We start from the raw sequence: 21,204 nt of genomic DNA, 5'->3' as shown, positions 1-21,204 counted from the left end.
AATGTCTAGACAAGAACTGATCATTATGGATTGTGAGAATTGGGTGAATCACACTGATCACTAGAGATTGTGAGAGGAACATCTTGTGTCCATGAATCTTAAAACCTCTCTCTCTCTGTAGGAAACATCTTGGCATGGGACTGATATTATCCTTTCTGAGAACCTTTCCCTTAGAGAAATGTATCTGGTAGACTTTGGAGTTCACCATGTCTGCCATTAATACTTTACTCTTGAATGTGGAGGGTTGTTCTGGTATGACCTTAGTGTTAACATTAATTGGGCAGTAGGACCCAAGGATGACTTATGTAGTGTTCTTGATATATATGGCCTTTATAATGAAGTTCTTCATTACCCTTCTCCATGCTGATATACTCTCATGACTTGTGTGACAGACCAACCTTGGAGAGAAAGTTTTGAAATATGGAAAACTTATTGTCACCAGTGGGTGTTCTTTTAACATTTTCTTGGTTGTGTTTCCCACGCATTCTTTCTGTCTTTTGAAAATCTTTCTCTTGACAGATTATAAGCACTGTCAGGGCAATGTCTGTGTCCATACAATAATGAGATTCATGTTGACTAACGAATTGGAAACAGTGACATAATTATAGAGTGAAGGTTGTTGATGGTCACACTGAGTCAAATGGAGGTGCATGTAGACTAAGGATTTGGAGACAGTAACACAATTACAGAGTCAGGCTGGGCCAAATGACACCATTAACTATGTATGAGGTAATTGATAAAAGGTAGAGGTATATGCCTCAACAGTAAGATGGGAATAAAGAGGTTTCTAATGCCCAGAGGTCCAAGACATCTCTCATGGCTCGCAGGACATCACCCTGGAGAGAGAGAGTTTTTCATGCAGTATTTCAAATATTTAATTTTTTGTAATTACTGACTGTCTTTACCAGACTTCACAGATAGCAAAGGAGGTTTACATTGCAGTAGGTCTAATAATGTGTATGTAGGATATTGTTCAAAGGTAGCTTTCAGTGTGTGCATATTGTTCCTTTCTTTCATATGTGTCCACCATTTCTTATGTTAGCAAGTTAGCATCAGGAACAGATGAAGAAAAGCTGCATTTGCTCACATTCTTTGGGTTTCATGGACAATGATGTTTTCATTTTGAAGTCCATTGTTATCATTACTGTTGAATTTCTCATGGCACCTTAGTTCCTGTAAGTCCCTTCATTTATTTATGAATTAATTCCCTTGTAAGAATGAAGTGAATCTTTTGATTTTACTGACCAAAGTTATTATGAAAATATTGTAATTTCATGGATGTCTCTGTCACTTGACAGTAATATAATCCTCTTTCATTTTGGATGAACTATACTAATTTTGAGAAAATATGACCATATGATTTTTATTCATCTGAAAAAACTCCATCCAGAACACTTCATAGCAGGTATTGTTAGTTTTAGAATATACATCTTCTTTTTCACAGTTGGTCTGTATGGTCCAACATACTTTGCCCCTGTGATCAACCATGTGGCTAAGTTTGCTGCAGCTCACCAAGATGGCAACAACTACTTTGTGCTTCTTATTATCACTGATGGCATCATATGTGGTAAGACCCTTTTTTGTGTTCACAGAATGCATTTTTTTCCCCCCCCACATTCTCTTCATACCTGATAAAGCATGTATTCTTATATTCCTCCAAACTTGTTCCTGCTCCCCCACTAAACATATTGTTCCTCATTATTTATTTTTATTTATTTTGCTTTGTCGCTGTTTCCCGCGTTAGCAAGGTAGCACAAGGAAACAGACGAAAGAAATGGCCCAACCCACTCCCATACACATGTATATACATACACGTCTACACACGCAAATATACATACCTATACATCTCAATGTACACATATATATACACACACAGACATATACATATATACACATGTACATAATTCATACTGTCTGCCTCTATTTATTCCCATCGCCACCCCGCCACACATGGAATAACAACCCCCTCCCCCCTCATGTGTGCGAGGTAGCGCTAGGAAAGGACAACAAAAGGCCCCATTCGTTCACACTCAATCTCTAGCTGTCATGTAATAATGCACTGAAACCACAGCTCCCTTTCCACATCCAGGCCCCACAGAACTTTCCATGGTTTACCCCAGACACTTCACATGCCCTGGTTCAATCCATTGACAGTACGTCGACCCCGGTATACCACATCGTTCCAGTTCACTCTATTCCTTGCACACCTTTTACCCTCCTGCATGTTAAGGCCCCGATCACTCAAAATCTTTTTCACTCCATCTTTCCACCTCCAGTTTGGTCTCCCACTTCTCCTCGTTCCCTCCACCTTTGACACGTATATCCTCTTGGTCAATCTTTCCTAACTCATTCTCTCCATGTGACGAAACCATTTCAAAACACCCTCTTCTGCTCTCTCAACCATACTCTTTTTATTTCCACACATCTCTCTTACCCTTACATTACTTACTCGATCAAACCACCTCACACCACATATTGTCCTCAAACATCTCATTTCCAGCACATCCACCCTCCTGCGCACAACTGTATCCATAGCCCATGCCTCGCAACCATACAACATTGTTGGAACCACTATTCCTTCAAACATACCCATTTTTGCTTTCCGAGATAATGTTCTCGACTTCCAAACATTCTTCGAGGCTCCCAGAACTTTCGCCCCCTCCCCCACCCTATGATTCACTTCCGCTTCCATGGTTCCATCTGCTGCCAAATCCACTCCCAGATATCTAAAACACTTTACATCTTCCAGTTTTTCTCCATTCAAACTTACCTCCCAATTGACTTGACCCTCAACCCTACTGTACCTAATAACCTTGCTCTTATTCACATTTACTCTTAACTTTCTTTTTTCACACACTTTACCAAACTCAGTCACCAGCTTCTGCAGTTCCTCATTATATTCACTAATTTAAGTTTTGGTCTTTCATCAAACATACGTCTACTTACCTTACTCAGTTACACTCTTTTAGTTTGACATTGCACTCAGTTACACTTTGGTTTGACATTGCAGCTACATTAAGTCATCCCAGAAGACATTCTTGCCACCATAGTCATAAGTTTTATTAGGACAGTGTGAAATAGGAATTCCATAATCAGAATACAAAACATTGTTTTGGAAGGTTTTGTGATATCTGTAATGATAAAGGGTCACATTCATTCATGCTTAGTCTCTAGCTGCTGTGTGTAATGTAACGAAGCCACAGCTCCCTTTCCACATCCAGGCCCCACAATACTTTCCATGGCTTACCCCAGGCACTTCACATGCCCTGGTTCAATCCATTGACAGCACGTCGACCCCAGTATGCCACATCGTTCCAATTCACTCTATTCCTTGCACACCTTTCACCCTTCTGTATGTTCAGGCCTGGACTGCTCAAAATCTTTTTCATTCCATCCTTCCACCTCCAATTTTGTCTCTTGCTTCTCCTTCTTTCCTCCACCTCTGACACATATATCCTCTTTGTCAATCTTTCCTCACTCATTTTCTCCATGTGTCCAAACCATTTCAACACACCCTCTTCTGCTCTCTCAAACACACTCTTTTTATTACCACACATCCCCCTTACCCTTTCATTACTTACTTGATCAAACCCCCTCACACCACATATTGTCCACAAACATTTCATTTCCAACACATCCACCCTCCACACAACCCTATCCATAGCCCATGTCTCACATTCATATAACATTGTTAGAACCTTTAAACATACCCAATTTTGCTCTCTGAGATAACGTTCTCTCCTTCCACGCACTCTTCAACGCTCCCAGAACCTTCAACCCCTCCCCCACCCTGTGACTCACTTCCTGTCACTTTTAATTTAATTTCAATAGTGATTGAACAAGATTTGGATATTTTTATTTTTAATTATTAAACAGATTTTTATATGTTTGGGACTCAAATTTCTATTATAGAGGCTTAACTTTCAAATTAGTGAACAGGTTCCCAAATTTATCAGTTGCATTACAGCTAAATTCCAGTCAATTGGTTACCATTATGTGGGTGTAGTTGCACTTACTCCTGACCCAGGAACCCCTTAAATGGAATTTAGTCATATTTGATATTCATTGTGGTCCTAGACAAAATGAACAGCAATGAGAATTTATTTCTTAAAATTTTCAGACTTGCCTGATACCCGTAAGGCGTTAGTTCAAGCCTCTAGGCTGCCTATGTCTGTGATTATTGTTGGAGTTGGTACAGAAGATTTCTCTGCCATGGAACAGTTGGATGGAGATGAAAATCGATTAAGCTTTGGAGGAAGATATGCTGAACGTGATATTGTGCAGTTTGTAGGTGAGTTAATTAGTTTCTTTATTTGTTTGTTTGAAGTTCATGAAGTATTTGTCTGTAAAGAATGCATCATGTGTGACTGGGAGAGAAATTGGAGGTGAAGTCTTCAGTTTTGAAATAGTCATCTGAAAATTACATTTTTTATTCAGAAAAGTTTTGTGGAGCCTGGATGTGGGAAGGGAGCTGTGGTTTCTGTTTATTACACATGACAGCTAGAGACTGAGTGTGAATGAATGTGGCCTTTTTTGTCTTTTCCTAGTGCGTGCGTGTGCAGGGAATGTTGCTTTTTCATGTATGGCGGGGTGGTGACGGGAATTGATGAAGGCAGCAAGTATGAATATGTACATATATATATATGTGCTGTGGTTTCGGTGCATTATACATGACAGCTAGAGACTGAGTGTGAACGAATGTGGCCTTTGTTGTCTTTTCCTAGCGCTACCTCGTGCACATGCGGGGGGAGGGGGTTTTCATTTCATGCGTGGTGGGGTGGCGATGGGAATAAATAAGGGCACACAGTATGAATTATGTACATGTGTATATATGTATATGTCTGTGTGTGTATATATATGTATACGTTGAGATGTATAGGTATGTATATGTGCGTGTGTGGACGTGTATGTATATACATGTGTATGTGGATGGGTTGGGCCATTCTTTCTTCTGTTTCCTTGCGCTACCTTGCTAACGTGGGAGACAGCGACAAAGTATAATAAATATGAGTATATATGTATCTGTCTGTGTCTGTATATGTATGTATACGTTGAAATGTATACATATGTGTATGTGCGTGTGTGGGCGTTTATGTATATACATGTGTATGTGGGTGGGTTTGGGCATTCTTTCATATGTTTCCTTGCACTACCTTGCTTATGCAGGAGATGGCGATTAAGTATAAGAAAGAAAATAGATAATTCAGAATCTTAAGTTAAAAGATAGGTATGCCAGATTTTAGACATATTTTCATGCATCAGCATGTAGAAGAGAGCAGAGCATGAATAAAGAGAAAGTGATACAGGAATAGCTTGGAAAAGAATGGGAAAATATTATTGCTTACTTATTACTTACTTCATACTTTGGGGGTCCCTTCTATGATAGTTTCTAGACATATTTTCATGCATCATCATGTACATGAGAGCAGAGCATGATTAGAGAAAGTAATACAGGAATAGCTTGGAAAAGAATGTGAAAATATTATTGCCTACTTACTTCATACATTAGGGGTCCCTTCTATCCCTTTAAGATCTACAGCAATCAGGAAGCTGGTCACCTCCACCAGATGGGACCACGGTTCATAAAGTGTTGTGATGTTTGTTTTTCTATTTGTCTGGAATGCAGGACAGTCAAGTTGTATGTGCTCTGTGTCTTCTTCAGAGTAGTTATATCATGGGCATGAAAGGCCTTGGGATATGTTGAAATGGTGTTTATAGTAATGGGTGATGCCTAGGGCATAAGGAGGAGAGTGTGACTCTTGCTTATCTGGGAAGTGTGGTTTTTGATGGTGTATGTCTGGTGGGTGGGAGTTTAAGAATGAATTTGGGGTCACACATTTCATGTTTGTTGGGTTATTCAGTTTATATGGATTATTTCAGTGTTATTTGTTGGAATTTGGGAAAACCAAACAGTCCCCTAAGGCCAGTTATAAGGTCTATAGGTTCTGTTACATATAAGCTATCCAAGTGGCTATTGACATAGCTGTCTTCTTTTGTGGGTACCATTTCAGATTCATTTGTAAAAAAAAACAGCGAGGATTTGGTTAGAAAGCTGAAATCTGTAAACATAAAGTATCCTTATAGATTAGTGAGTTTTGATGTGAAATTGCTGCTCACCAACGTCTTGGTAATTGATGTGTTAACTTTCCTCCTAAACATCTTTTTAAGCAATATTGAGGGCATCCCCAGTAAGAACATAATTAAACTAATAAGATTATGTGTAGGTAATTCATCTTTTGTGTTTGTGGACAAACATTTTATCTAACAATTTAGTATGGCCATGGATGATCCCCTCTCCGCTGTGTTAGCAGATATTTACATGGAGTATTTTGAAAGCCATTAGCTAAATGCTATAAAGTAACAAAACATAATTTGACTCCAATATGAAGATGATGTACTTTGCTTTTGGCTTATTAATCTACCCATTGAGGACTTTCTACATAAGTTAAACTCGTTAGCTCCCTCCATTAAGTTTACCCAAGAAGTCAAAATCAATAATAGATTACACTTTTTGGATGTAGAGGTCATCAGGGATAAAGGTATCATGAAAACTAAGGTTTACAGAAAACCTACAGATATACAGTCATACTTATATTTATTTATTATGCTTTGTCGCTGTCTCCCGCGTTCCAACCCACCCACATACATATGTGTACACACATACATCCATCACGCACATATACATACCTATATATTTCAACATATACATATGTATACATACACAGACATATACATATATACACATGTACATAATTCATACTTGCTGCCTTTATTCATTCCCATCGCCATCCTACCACACATGAAATGACAACCCCCTTCCCCCGCATGCCCACAAGGTAGCCCTAGGAAAAGACAACTAAGGCCACATTTGTTCACACTCAGTCTCTAGCTGTCATGTATAATGCACCGAAACCACAGCCCCCTTTCCACATCCAGGCCCCACAAAACTTTCCATGGTTTACCCCAGACGCTTCACATGCCCTGGTTCAATCCATTGACAGCACATCAACTCCGGTATACCACATCGTTCCAATTCACTCTATTCCTTGCACGCCTTTCACCTTTCTGCATGTTCAGGCCCTGATCACTCAAAATCTTTTTCAGTCCATCCTTCCACCTCCAATTTGGTCTCCCACTTCTCGTTCCCTCCACCTCTGACACATATATCTTCTTTGTAAATCTTTCCTCACTTATTCTCTCCATGTGACCAAACCATTTCAAAACACCCTCTTTTGCTCTCTCAACCACACTCTTTTTATTACTACACGTCACTGGGAGCCAGACCTGGAGCCTTCATGTCACTGGGAGCCAGACCTGGAGCCTCCAGGTCAGTACTGGCAACCTGTCCAGATGCCGTCATGTCACCAGAGAAAAAATGTGATTGATATCTCGTGACTGATTCATGACCATTGGTTGAGGGTGGCTGGGAGGAAGACCTGTATACGTGTGAAGTCTTAAGAAATGAGGATAAGGCCAACACTCGACGCTCTTCCTCACCACTCAACCTGCCCATTGCATCACCAGTATTTCTTAACCTGTGGGATCGCCTGATCATTAGATTGCCTCTGCCAGGTGTCATCTACCATCTAATCTCAGGTATTATCAAAACAGATACTAGCAACCGTTTGGCTCCACTTGAAACACTGCATTGATTTAGGTTAATCTCACTGAATTCTCTTTCTGTAGGATCAGGAACTTTGTCAGTGATAACTCCATTTGTGGCAAGAACGTAAGGAAGAACTACTTCACTTGATGTGTGACTGTGCACTGCCACCTCATCATTACACACACAAAAAAAAAAAAACCACTGGAAAAACGTAACCGAAATCCGAATGGCTTACACCAGTTCCATACCAATTAAGATACATCTGTCGAATTACGTAAAATTCTGTGTCCTGATCTCAGTGTCTTCACACTTTCTTTTCGGCCCTTAACCTAAACACTTAGGTACACACACACACACACACACACACTATATATATATATGTATATCCCCCTGGGGATAGGGGAGAAAGAATACTTCCCACGTATTCCCTGCGTGTCGTAGAAGGCGCCTAAAAGGGAAGGGAGCGGGGGGCTGGAAATCCTCCCCTCTCATTATTTTTTTTTCTTAATTTTCCAAAAGAAGGAACGGAGAAGGGGACCAGATGAGGATATTCCCTCAAAGGCCCAGTTCTCTGTCCTTAACGCTACCTCGCTAACGCAGGAAATGGCGAATAGTTTGAAAGAAAAGAAAAGTCTCTCTTACCCTTTCATTACTTACTCGATCAAACCATCTCACACCACATATTGTCCTCAAACATCTCATTTCCAACTCATCCACCCTCCTTCGCACAGCTCTATCTATAGCCCACACCACACCACCATATAACATTGTTGGAAAAACTATTCCTTCAAACATACCCATTTTTGCTTTCCAAGATAATGTTCTTGCCTCCTACACATTTTTCAATGCTCCCAGAACTTTCACCCCTTCTCCCACCCTGTGACTCACTTCTGCTTCCATGGTCCCATCTGCTGCCAAATCCACTCCCAAATATCTAAAACACTTCACTTCCTCCAGTTTTTCTCCTTTCAAAGTTACTTCCCAATTGATTTGTCCCTCAACCCTACTGTACCTAATAACCTTGCTCTTATTGACATTTACTCTCAGCTTTCTTCTTTCACACACTTTACCGAACTCAGTCACCAGCTTCACCCGAATCAGCAACCAGTGCTGTATCATCAGCGAACAACAACTGACTCACTTCCCAAGCACTCTCATCCACAACAGACTGCATACTTGCCCCTCTCGCCTAAACTCTTGCATTCACCTCCCTAGCATCCCCATCCATAAACAAATTGAACACCCATGGAGACATCACGCACCCCTGCCGCAAACCGACATTCACTGAGAACCAATCACTTTCCTCTCTTCCTACTCATACACGTCTTACATCCTCGATGAAAACTTTTCACTGCTCCTAGCAACTTACCTCCCACACCATATACTCTTAATGCCTTCCACAAAGCATCTCTATCAACTCTATCATATGCCTTCTCTAGGTCCATAAATGCTACATACAAATCCATTTGTTTTTCTAAGTATTTCTCACATACATTCTTCAAAGGAAACACCTGATCCTGACATCCTCTACCACTTCTGAAACCACACTGCTCTTCCCCAATCTGATGCTCTGTACATGCCTTTACCCTCTCAATCAATAACCTCCCAAATAATTTCCCAGGAATACTCAACAAACTTATACCTCTGTAATTTGAGCACTCACTTTTATTCCCTTTGCCTTTGTACAATGGCACTATGCATGCATTCTGCCAATCCTCATGCACTTCACCATGAGCCATACATACTTTGATTATCCTCACCAACCAGTCAACAACACAGTCACCCCCTTTTTTGATAAATTCTACAGCAATACCATCCAAACCCACCACCTTGCTGGCTTTCATCTTCCACAAAGCTTTCACTACCTCTTCTCTAATTACCAAACCATTCTCCCTAACCCTCTCACTTCACACACCACCTTGACCAAAACACCCTATATCTGCCAGTCTATCACCTAACACATTCAACAAACCTTCAAAATACTCACTCCATCTCCTCGCATCACCGCTACTTGTTATTACCTCCCTATTAGCCCCCCCTTCACCGATTTATATCTTTCTTTTTAAACCAGGTATTCCCAATCACCAATCTTTTTTCAGCACTCAGATCTACAAGCTCTTCACCATTTCCATTGACATCACTGAACACCCCATGTACACCAATTATACCCTCAATTAATTGCTGTTTCCCGCATCAGCAAGGCAGCACAAGGAAAACAGGCAAAGAAAGGCCTAACCACTCACATACATTTTTTTTTTCTTTTTTTTTTTTGCTTTGTCGCTGTCTCCCGCGTTTGCGAGGTAGCGCAAGGAAACGGACGAAAGAAATGGCCCAACCCACCCCCATACACATGTATATACATACGTCCACACGCAAATACACATACCTACACAGCTTTCCATGGTTTACCCCAGACGCTTCACATGCCTTGATTCCATCCACCGACAGCACGTCAACCCCGGTATACCACATCGCTCCAATTCACTCTATTCCTTGCCCTCCTTTCACCCTCCTGCATGTTCAGGCCCCGATCACACAAAATCTTTTTCACTCCATCTTTCCACCTCCAATTTGGTCTCCCTCTTCTCCTCGTTCCCTCCACCTCTGACACATATATCCTCTTGGTCAATCTTTCCTCACTCATTCTCTCCATGTGCCCAAACCATTTCAAAACACCCTCTTCTGCTCTCTCAACCACGCTCTTTTTATTTCCACACATCTCTCTTACCCTTACGTTACTTTCTCGATCAAACCACCTCACACCACACATTGTCCTCAAACATCTCATTTCCAGCACATCCATCCTCCTGCGCACAACTCTATCCATCGCCCACGCCTCGCAACCATACAACATTGTTGGAACCACTATTCCTTCAAACATACCCATTTTTGCTTTCTGAGATAATGTTCTCGACTTCCACACATTCTTCAAGGCTCCCAGAATTTTCGCCCCCTCCCCCACCCTATGATCCACTTCCGCTTTCATGGTTCCATCCGCTGCCAGATCCACTCCCAGATATCTAAAACACTTCACTTCCTCCAGTTTTTCTCCATTCAAACTCACCTCCCAATTGACTTGACCCTCAACCCTACTGTACCTAATAACCTTGCTCTTATTCACATTTACTCTTAACTTTCTTCTTTCACTCACTTTACCAAACTCAGTCACCAGCTTCTGCAGTTTCTCACATGAATCAGCCACCAGCGCTGTATCATCAGTGAACAACAACTGACTCACTTCCCAAGCTCTCTCATCCCCAACAGACTTCATACTTGCCCCTCTTTCCAAAACTCTTGCATTCACCTCCCTAACAACCCCATCCATAAACAAATTAAACAACCATGGAGACATCACACACCCCTGCCACAAACCTACATTCACTGAGAACCAATCACTTTCCTCTCTTCCTACACGTACACATGCCTTACATCCTCGATAAAAACTTTTCACTGCTTCTAACAACTTGCCTCCCACACCATATATTCTTAATACCTTCCACAGAGCATCTCTATCAACTCTATCATATGCCTTCTCCAGATCCATAAATGCTACATACAAATCCATATATATATATATATATATATATATATATATATATATATATATATATATATATATATATATATTATTTATTTTATTATTATACTTTGTCGCTGTCTCCCGCGTTTGCGAGGTAGCGCAAGGAAACAGACGAAAGAAATGGCCCAACCCCCCCCATACACATGAATATACATACGTCAACACACGCAAATATACATACCTACACAGCTTTCCATGGTTTACCCCAGACGCTTCACATGCACTGGTTTAATCCACTGACAGCACGTCAACCCCGGTATACCACATCGATCCAATTCACTCTATTCCTTGCCCTCCTTTCACCCTCCTTTATGTTCAGGCCCCGATCACACAAAATCTTTTTCACTCCATCTTTCCGCCTCCAATTTGGTCGCCCACTTCTCGTTCCCTCCACCTCCGACACATATATCCTCTTGGTCAATCTTTCCTCACTCATTCTCTCCATGTGCCCAAACCATTTCAAAACACCCTCTTTTGCTCTCTCAACCACGCTCTTTTTATTTCCACACATCTCTCTTACCCTTACGTTACTTACTCGATCAAACCACCTCACACCACACATTGTCCTCAAACATCTCATTTCCAGCACATCCATCCTCCTGCGCACAACTCTATCCATAGCCAACGCCTCGCAACCATAAAAAATTGTTTGAACCACTATTCCTTCAAACATACCCATTTTTGCTTTCCGAGATAATGTTCTCGACTTCCACACATTCTTCAAGGCTCCCAGGATTTTCACCCCCTCCCCCACCCTATGATCCACTTCCGCTTCCATGATTCCATCCGCTGCCAGATCCACTCCCAGATATCTAAAACACTTTACTTCCTCCAGTTTTTCTCCATTCAAACTTACCTCCCAATTGACTTGACCCTCAACCCTACTGTACCTAATAACCTTGCTCTTATTCACATTTACTCTTAACTTTCTTCTTTCACACACTTTACCAAACTCAGTCACCAGCTTCTGCAGTTTCTCACATGAATCAGCCACCAGCGCTGTATCATCAGCGAACAACAACTGACTCACTTCCCAAGCTCTCTCTTCCCCAACAGACTTCATACTTGCCCCTCTTTCCAAAACTCTTGCATTCACCTCCCTAACAACCCCATCCATAAACAAATTAACAACCATGGAGACATCACACATCCCTGCCGCAAACCTACATTCACTGAGAACCAATCACTTTCCTCTCTATCTACACGTACACATGCCTTACATCCTCAATAAAAACTTTTCACTGCTTCTAACAACTTGCCTCCCACACCATATATTCTTGATACCTTCCACAGAGCATCTCTATCAACTCTATCATATGCCTTCTCCAGATCTATAAATGCTACATACAAATCCATTTGCTTTACTAAGTATTTCTCACATACATTCTTCAAAGCAAACACCTGATCCACACAGCCTCTACCACTTCTGAAACCACACTGCTCTTCCCCAATCTGATGCTCTGTACATGCCTTCACCCTCTCAATCAATACCCTCCCATATAATTTACCAGGAATACTCAACAAACTTATACCTCTGTAATTTGAGCACTCACTCTAATCCCCTTTGCCTTTGTACAATGGCACTATGCACGCATTCCGCCAATCCTCAGGCACCTCACCATGAGTCATACATACATTAAATAACCTTACCAACCAGTCAATAATACAGTCACCCCCTTTTTTAATAAATTCCACTGCAATACCATCCAAACCTGCTGCCTTGCCAGCTTTCATCTTCGGCAAAGCTTTTACTACCTCTTCTCTGTTTACCAAATCATCTTCCCTAACCCTCTCACTTTGCACACCACCTCGACCAAAACACCCTATATCTGCCACTCTATCATCAAACACATTCAACAAACCTTCAAAATACTCACTCCATCTCCTTCTCACATCACCACTACTTATTATCGCCTCCCCATTTGCGCCCTTCACTGAAGTTCCCATTTGCTCCCTTGTCTTGCGCACTTTGTTTACCTCCTTCCAGAACATCTTTTTATTCTCCCTAAAATTTAATGATACTCTCTCACCCCAACTCTCATTTGCCCTTTTTTTCACCTCTTGCACCTTTCTCTTGACCTCCTGTCTCTTAGAAAAGCAAATGGATTTGTATGTAGCATTTATGGATCTGGAGAAGGCATATGATAGAGTTGATAGAGATGCTCTGTGGAAGGTATTGAGAATATATGGTGTGGGAGGAAAGTTGTTAGAAGCAGTGAAAAGTTTTTATCGAGGATGTAAGGCATGTGTACGTGTAGGAAGAGAGGAAAGTGATTGGTTCTCAGTGAATGTAGGTTTGCGGCAGGGGTGTGTGATGTCTCCATGGTTGTTTAATTTGTTTATGGATGGGGTTGTTAGGGAGGTAAATGCAAGAGTCTTGGAAAGAGGGGCAAGTATGAAGTCTGTTGGGGATGAGAGAGCTTGGGAAGTGAGTCAGTTGTTGTTCACTGATGATACAGCGCTGGTGGCTGATTCATGTGAGAAACTGCAGAAGCTGGTGACTTAGTTTGGTAAAGTGTGTGGAAGAAGAAAGTTAAGAGTAAATGTGAATAAGAGCAAGGTTATTAGGTACAGTAGGGTTGAGGGTCAAGTCAATTGGGAGGTGAGTTTGAACGGAGAAAAACTGGAGGAAGTGAAGTGTTTTAGATATCTGGGAGTGGATCTGGCAGCGGATGGAACCATGGAAGCGGAAGTGGATCATAGGGTGGGGGAGGGGGCGAAAATTCTGGGGGCCTTGAAGAATGTGTGGAAGTCGAGAACATTATCTCGGAAAGCAAAAATGGGTATGTTTGAAGGAATAGTGGTTCCAACAATGTTGTATGGTTGCGAGGCGTGGGCTATGGATAGAGTTGTGCGCAGGAGGATGGATGTGCTGGAAATGAGATGTTTGAGGACATTGTGTGGTGTGAGGTGGTTTGATCGAGTGAGTAACGTAAGGGTAAGAGAGATGTGTGGAAATAAAAAGAGCGTAGTTGAGAGAGCAGAAGAGGGTGTTTTGAAGTGGTTTGGACACATGGAGAGGATGAGTGAGGAAAGATTGACCAAGAGAATATATGTGTCGGAGGTGGAGGGAGCAAGGAGAAGAGGGAGACCAAATTGGAGGTGGAAAGATGGAGTGAAAAAGATTTTGTGTGATCGGGGCCTGAACATGCAGGAGGGTGAAAGGAGGGCAAGGAATAGAGTGAATTGGAGCGATGTGGTATACCGGGGTTGACGTGCTGTCAGTGGATTGAATCAAGGCATGTGAAGCGTCTGGGGTAAACCATGGAAAGCTGTGTAGGTATGTATATTTGCGTGTGTGGACGTATGTATATACATGTGTATGGGGGGGGGTTGGGCCATTTCTTTCGTCTGTTTCCTTGCGCTACCTCGCAAACGCGGGAGACAGCGACAAAGTATAAAAAAAAAAAAAAAAAAAAATATATATATATATATATATATATATATATATATATATATATATATATATGTATGTATATATATATATATGAAAAAGGAGAGATAGTTAGTATGTTTGAGGAAAGGAACCTGGATGTTTTGGCTCTGAGTGAAACGAAGGTCAAGGGTAAAGGGGAAGAGTGGTTTGGGAATGTCTTGGGAGTAAAGTCAGGGGTTAGTGAGAAGACAGGAGCAAGGGAAGGAGTAGCAATACTCCTGAAACAGGAGTTGTGGGAGTATGTGATAGAATGTAAGAAAGTAAATTCTCGATTAATATGGGTAAAACTGAAAGTTGATGGAGAGAGATGGGTGATTATTGGTGCATATGCACCTGGGCATGAGAAGAAAGATCATGAGAGGCAAGTGTTTTGGGAGCAGCTGAATGAGTGTGTTAGTGGTTTTGATGCACGAGACCGGGTTATAGTGATGGGTGATTCGAATGCAAAGGTGAGTAATGTGGCAGTTGAGGGAATAATTGGTATAACTGGGGTGTTCAGTGTTGTAAATGGAAATGGTGAAGAGCTTGTAGATTTATGTGCTGAAAAAGGACTGATGATTGGGAATACCTGGTTTAAAAAGCGAGATATACATAAGTATACTTATATAAGTAGGAGAGATGGCCAGAGAGTGTTATTGGATTACGTGTTAATTGACAGGCGCGCGAAAGAGAGACTTTTGGATGTTAATGTGCTGAGAGGTGCAACTGGAGGGATGTCTGATCATTATCTTGTGGAGGCTAAGGTGAAGTTTTGTATGGGTTTTCAGAAAAGAAGAGTGAATGTTGGGGTGAAGAGGATGGTGAGAGTAAGTGAGCTTGGGAAGGAGACTTGTGTGAGAAAGTACCAGGAGAGACTGAGTACAGAATGGAAAAAGGTGAGAACAATGGAAGTAAGGGGAGTGGGGGAGGAATGGGATGTATTTAGGGAATCAGTGATGGATTGCGCAAAAGATGCTTGTGGCATGAGAAGAGTGGGAGGTGGGTTGATTAGAAAGGGTAGTGAGTGGTGGGATGAAGAAGTAAGAGTATTAGTGAAAGAGAAGAGAGAGGCATTTGGACGATTTTTGCAGGGAAAAAATGAAATTGAGTGGGAGATGTATATATATATATATATATATATATATATATATATATATATATATATATATTTTTTTTTTTTTTTTTAAACTATTCGCCATTTCCCGCATTAGCGAGGTAGCGTTAAGAACAGAGGAATGGGCCTTTGAGGGAATATCCTTACCTGGCCCCGTTCTCTGTTCCTTTTGGAAAATTAAAAAAAAATAATGAGAAGGGAGGATTTCCAGCCCCCCGCTCCCTCCCCTTTTAGTCGCCTTCTACGACACGCAGGGAATACGTGGGAAGTATTCTTTCTCCCCTATCCCCAGGGATAATATATATATATATATATATATATATATATATATATATATATATATGTGGATATGTGTGTAGGAGCCATTTTTTCATCTGTTCCTTGCATACTTTGTTATTGCAGGAAATGGTGAATGTCCATGAACAAAATTTATGAAAAGAGAAAATTCTCATAGACTTTGAAAATATTTAGACAATTTTTTCCAGCTTGTTACAAGTTGAAGCACATTATCATAAGTCTGTGCATTATACTCCAATTCTAAAGTGCCATAAGGTCTTGAGGCCTTCAGATATTCAAATCTTGTTTAATTCCACAGTGCATTATGTATGTAAATATATAAGAAACTGATTTCCTTTTTTTACATTGATTTTTAGACTATTTTATTTTCTCAAACTTCCTTATGGTATCTTACAAAAAAGAACTACTTTATATTTTTGGAATGTGTTACATCATATTCAAAATGGCATTTTATGCTAATTTCAACACATGATAGACTTTAAATGTTTCTCCCTCAAACCATATAAATAAATGATTTTTTCACTTGTAGTCGCACTTTTTTACATTTATCTTATTTCATATTTTACAGTTTTTTGCATATTACAGTTATCTGCTTTCTTGCCAAAGTGCAGTGGATCACAGTTCTCCAACTACAGTGGTCCTTTTCTTCTCAGACAACTCTGTCATCAGTGCCCAAATTGTTACACAGCAATCATAAAAGTTTTCCTCAGTAATTTGATGAGAGGGAAATATAGTGTCCTCCCCTTACATGCCATGCACATTGAAGTTAGGGTGAAAATAATTGTATCATTTTTTAAATGACATGAGAAGAGTTCCAGTATGGATTATTAGGTTTCGTAGATATTTTTTTATTAAGGGAGCGGGGGGCTGGAAATCCTCCCCTCTCATTTTTTTTTTTTTTTTTTTTCCAAAAGAAGGAACAGCGAAGGGGGCCAGGTGAGGATATTCCCTCTAAGGCCCAGTCCTCTGTTCTTAACGCTACCTCGCTAATGCGGGAAATGGCGAATAGTATGAAAGAAAAGAAAGAATATATATATATATATATATATTTTCTTCTTTCTTTTAAACTATTCGCCATTTCCCGCGTTAGCGAGGTAGCGCTAAGAACAGAGGACTGGGCCTTTTTTGGAATATCCTCAACTGGCCCCCTCTGTTCCTTCTTTTGGAAAATTTAAAAAAAAAAACTAGAGGGGAGGATTTCCAGCCCCCCGCTCCCACCCCTTGTAGTCGCCTTCTACGACACGCAGGGAATACGTGGGAAGTATTCTTAATCCCCTATCCCCAGGGATAATATATATATATATATATATATATATATATATATATATATATATATATATATATATATATATATATACACACATATATATATATATATATATATATATATATATATATATATATATATATATATATATATATATAATATGGTTTTTGTAACATTTTGTTACAATAAATTAACATTCATTAATGAAAAATTTTTAAAAATATTCACCATAAATCATCAAATACTGACTGACGCTGTTAGCAGTGTGAGTGGCAACACAACATGGTGCATAGGTGACATATGATGGGTGGCACCCTGCTTGTCCTGTTTCTTTATCTCTAATATGTACACGAATCAGTCAAACTCTCTCCAGCCTTCATGTTATTCTTCAGATCATAAGTGATAATCATAAAAGTGAATAGTATTTAGCCTCATACAGCACAAAATCCATCTCAACAATAAATGATTTCTTTCACTCTTAGTTGCTGGGACTGATGTCTATTGAGTTGACAAATGTTTTCACAATTATAAATATTAGTCACTTATCAAATAAATACACTACCCACAGTATGTGGTATCTCAAAATAATAAAGAAAATATGGTCTATATAAAGATATTTTCCATGCACAAGTGTGTGGTGATGGTACATTTAATTCAGGTTAACCCCTAAGCAGGCATTTGAAACTGAGCGTATTGAACAATGGATGTCACTGAGCAACACATTTAAATGAGATCTGATTACAAGATTATATATATATATTACAAGATTATATATATATATATATATATTTTTTTTTTTTCTTTTCTTTCAAACTATTCGCCATTTCCCGCGTTAGCGAGGTAGCGTTAAGAACAGAGAACTGGGCCTTTGAGGGAATATCCTCACCTGGCCCCCTTCTCTGTTCCTTCTTTTGGAAAAATAAAAAAAAAAAAAAAAATAAAAAGAGGGGAGGATTTCCAGCCCCCCGCTCCCTCCCCTTTTAGTTGCCTTCTACGACACGCAGGGAATACGTGGGAAGTATTCTTTCTCCCCTATCCCCAGGGATATATATATATATATATATATATATATATATATATATATATTTATATATATATATTTTTTTTTTTTTTTTTTTTTTTTGCCGCCGTCTCCTGCGTTTGCGAGGTAGCGCAAGGAAACAGACGAAAGAAATGGCCCAACCCACCCCCATACACATGTATATACATACGTCCACACACGCAAATATACATACCTACACAGCCCTCCATGGTTTACCCCAGACGCTTCACATGCCCTGATTCAATCCACTGACAGCACGTCAACCCTGGTATACCACATCGCTCCAATTCACTCTATTCCTTGCCCTCCTTTCACCCTCCTGCATGTTCAGGCCCCGATCACACAAAATCTTTTTCACTCCATCTTTCCACCTCCAATTTGGTCTCCCTCTTCTCCTCGTTCCCTCCACCTCCGACTCATATATCCTCTTGGTCAATCTTTCCTCACTCATTCTCTCCATGTGCCCAAACCATTTCAAAACACCCTCTTCTGCTCTCTCAACCACGCTCTTTTTATTTCCACACATCTCTCTTACCCTTACGTTACTTACTCAATCAAACCACCTCACACCACACATTGTCCTCAAACATCTCATTTCCAGCACATCCATCCTCCTGCGCACAACTCTATCCATAGCCCACGCCTCGCAACCATACAACATTGTTGGAACCACTATTCCTTCAAACATACCCATTTTTGCTGTCCGAGATAATGTTCTCGACTTCCACACATTCTTCAAGGCTCCCAGAATTTTCGCCCCCTCCCCCACCCTATGATCCACTTCTGCTTCCATGGTTCCATCCACTGCCAGATCCACTCCCAGATATCTAAAACACTTCACTTCCTCCAGTTTTTCTCCATTCAAACTCACCTCCCAATTGACTTGACCCTCAACCCTACTGTACCTAATAACCTTGCTCTTATTCACATTTACTCTTAACTTTCTTCTTTCACACACTTTACCAAACTCAGTCACCAGCTTCTGCAGTTTCTCACATGAATCAGCCACCAGCGCTGTATCATCAGCGAACAACAACTGACTCACTTCCCAAGCTCTCTCATCCCCAACAGACTTCATACTTGCCCCTCTTTCCAAAACTCTTCCATTCACCTCCCTAACAACCCATCCATAAACAAATTAAACAACCATGGAGACATCACACATCCCTGCCGCAAACCTACATTCACTGAGAACCAATCACTTTCCTCTCTATCTACACGTACACATGCCTTACATCCTCGATAAAAACTTTTCACTGCTTCTAACAACTTGCCTCCCACACCATATATTCTTAATACCTTCCACAGAGCATCTCTATCAACTCTATCATATGCCTTCTCCAGATCCATAAATGCTACATACAAATCCATTTGCTTTACTAAGTATTTCTCACATACATTCTTCAAAGCAAACACCTGATCCACACATCCACTACCACTTCTGAAACACACTGCTCTTCCCCAATCTGATGCTCTGTACATGCCTTCACCCTCTCAATCAATACCCTCCCATATAATTTACCAGGAATACTCAACAAACTTATACCTCTGTAATTTGAGCACTCACTCTAATCCCCTTTGCCTTTGTACAATGGCACTATGCACGCATTCCGCCAATCCTCAGGCACCTCACCATGAGTCATACATACATTAAATAACCTTACCAACCAGTCAATAATACAGTCACCCCCTTTTTTAAATAAATCACCACTGCAAATAATACCACTCCAAACCTTCTGCCTTATTGCCTGGCTTTTCCATCTTCGCAAAGCTTTTACTACCTCTTCTCTGTTTACCAATCATCTTCCCTAACCCTCTCACTTTGCACACCACACTCGACCAAAACACCCTATATCTGCCACTCTATCATCAAACACATTCAACAAACTCAAATACTCACTCCATCTCCTTCTCACATCACCACTACTTATTATCGCCTCCCCATTTGCGCCCTTCACTGAAGTTCCCATTTGCTCCCTTGGTCTGCGCACTGTTTTACCTCCTTTCCAGATCATCTTTTTATTCTCCCTAAAATTTAATGATACTCTCTCACCCCAACTCCTCATTTGCCCTTTTTTTTCACCTCTTGCACCTTTCTCTTGACCTCCTGTCACTTAGAAAAGCAAATGGATTTGTATGTAGCATTTATGGATCTGGAGAAGGCATATGATAGAGTTGATAGAGATGCTCTGTGGAAGGTATTGAGAATATATGGTGTGGGAGGAAAGTTGTTAGAAGCAGTGAAAAGTTTTTATCGAGGATGTAAGGCATGTGTACGTGTAGGAAGAGAGGAAGTGATTGGTTCTCAGTGAATGTAGGTTTGCGGCAGGGGTGTTGTGATGTCTCCATGGTTGTTTAATTTGTTTATGGATGGGGTTGTTTAGGGAGGTAAATGCAAGAGTCTTGGAAAGAGGGGCAAGTATGAAGTCTGTTGGGGATGAGAGAGCTTGGGAAGTGAGTCAGTTGTTGTTCACTGATGATAGAGCGCTGGTGGCTGATTCATGTGAGAAACTGCAGAAGCTGGTGACTGAGTTTGGTAAAGTGTGTGGAAGAAGAAAGTTAAGAGTAAATGTGAATAAGAGCAAGGTTATTAGGTACAGTAGGGTTGGGGGTCAAGTCAATTGGGAGGTGAGTTTGAACGGAGAAAAACTGGAGGAAGTGAAGTGTTTTAGATATCTGGGAGTGGATCTGGCAGCGGATGGAACCATGGAAGCGGAAGTGGATCATAGGGTGGGGGAGGGGGCGAAAATTCTGGGGGCCTAGAAGAATGTATGGAAGTCGAGAACATTATCTCGGAAAGCAAAAATGGGTATGTTTGAAGGAATAGTGGTTCCAACAATGTTGTATGGTTGCGAGGCTGGGCTATGGATAGAGTTGTGCGCA

The 21,204-nt window shown here is 40.7% G+C and overlaps 1 protein-coding gene across 5 annotated transcripts in view; it reads left to right on the top strand.

The window, feature by feature from the left end:
• Nucleotides 1-21,204, top strand: part of LOC139757524 (copine-8-like) — a 157,527-nt gene that overhangs the window by 75,747 nt on the left and 60,576 nt on the right. For all 5 annotated transcript variants that reach the window (XM_071678067.1, XM_071678093.1, XM_071678056.1 and 2 more), the window contains 2 exons: nucleotides 1,445-1,567; nucleotides 4,121-4,291. In XM_071678067.1, coding sequence (XP_071534168.1) covers nucleotides 1,445-1,567; nucleotides 4,121-4,291 — 294 coding nt within the window. The remainder of the gene's footprint in view (nucleotides 1-1,444; nucleotides 1,568-4,120; nucleotides 4,292-21,204) is intronic.

This window comes from Panulirus ornatus, chromosome 2 (genome assembly GCF_036320965.1).
Source record: "Panulirus ornatus isolate Po-2019 chromosome 2, ASM3632096v1, whole genome shotgun sequence".
NCBI lineage: Eukaryota > Metazoa > Arthropoda > Malacostraca > Decapoda > Palinuridae > Panulirus > Panulirus ornatus.
Note: the sequence above shows the minus strand (reverse complement) of the source record. Positions and strands in the feature narration are given on the sequence as shown.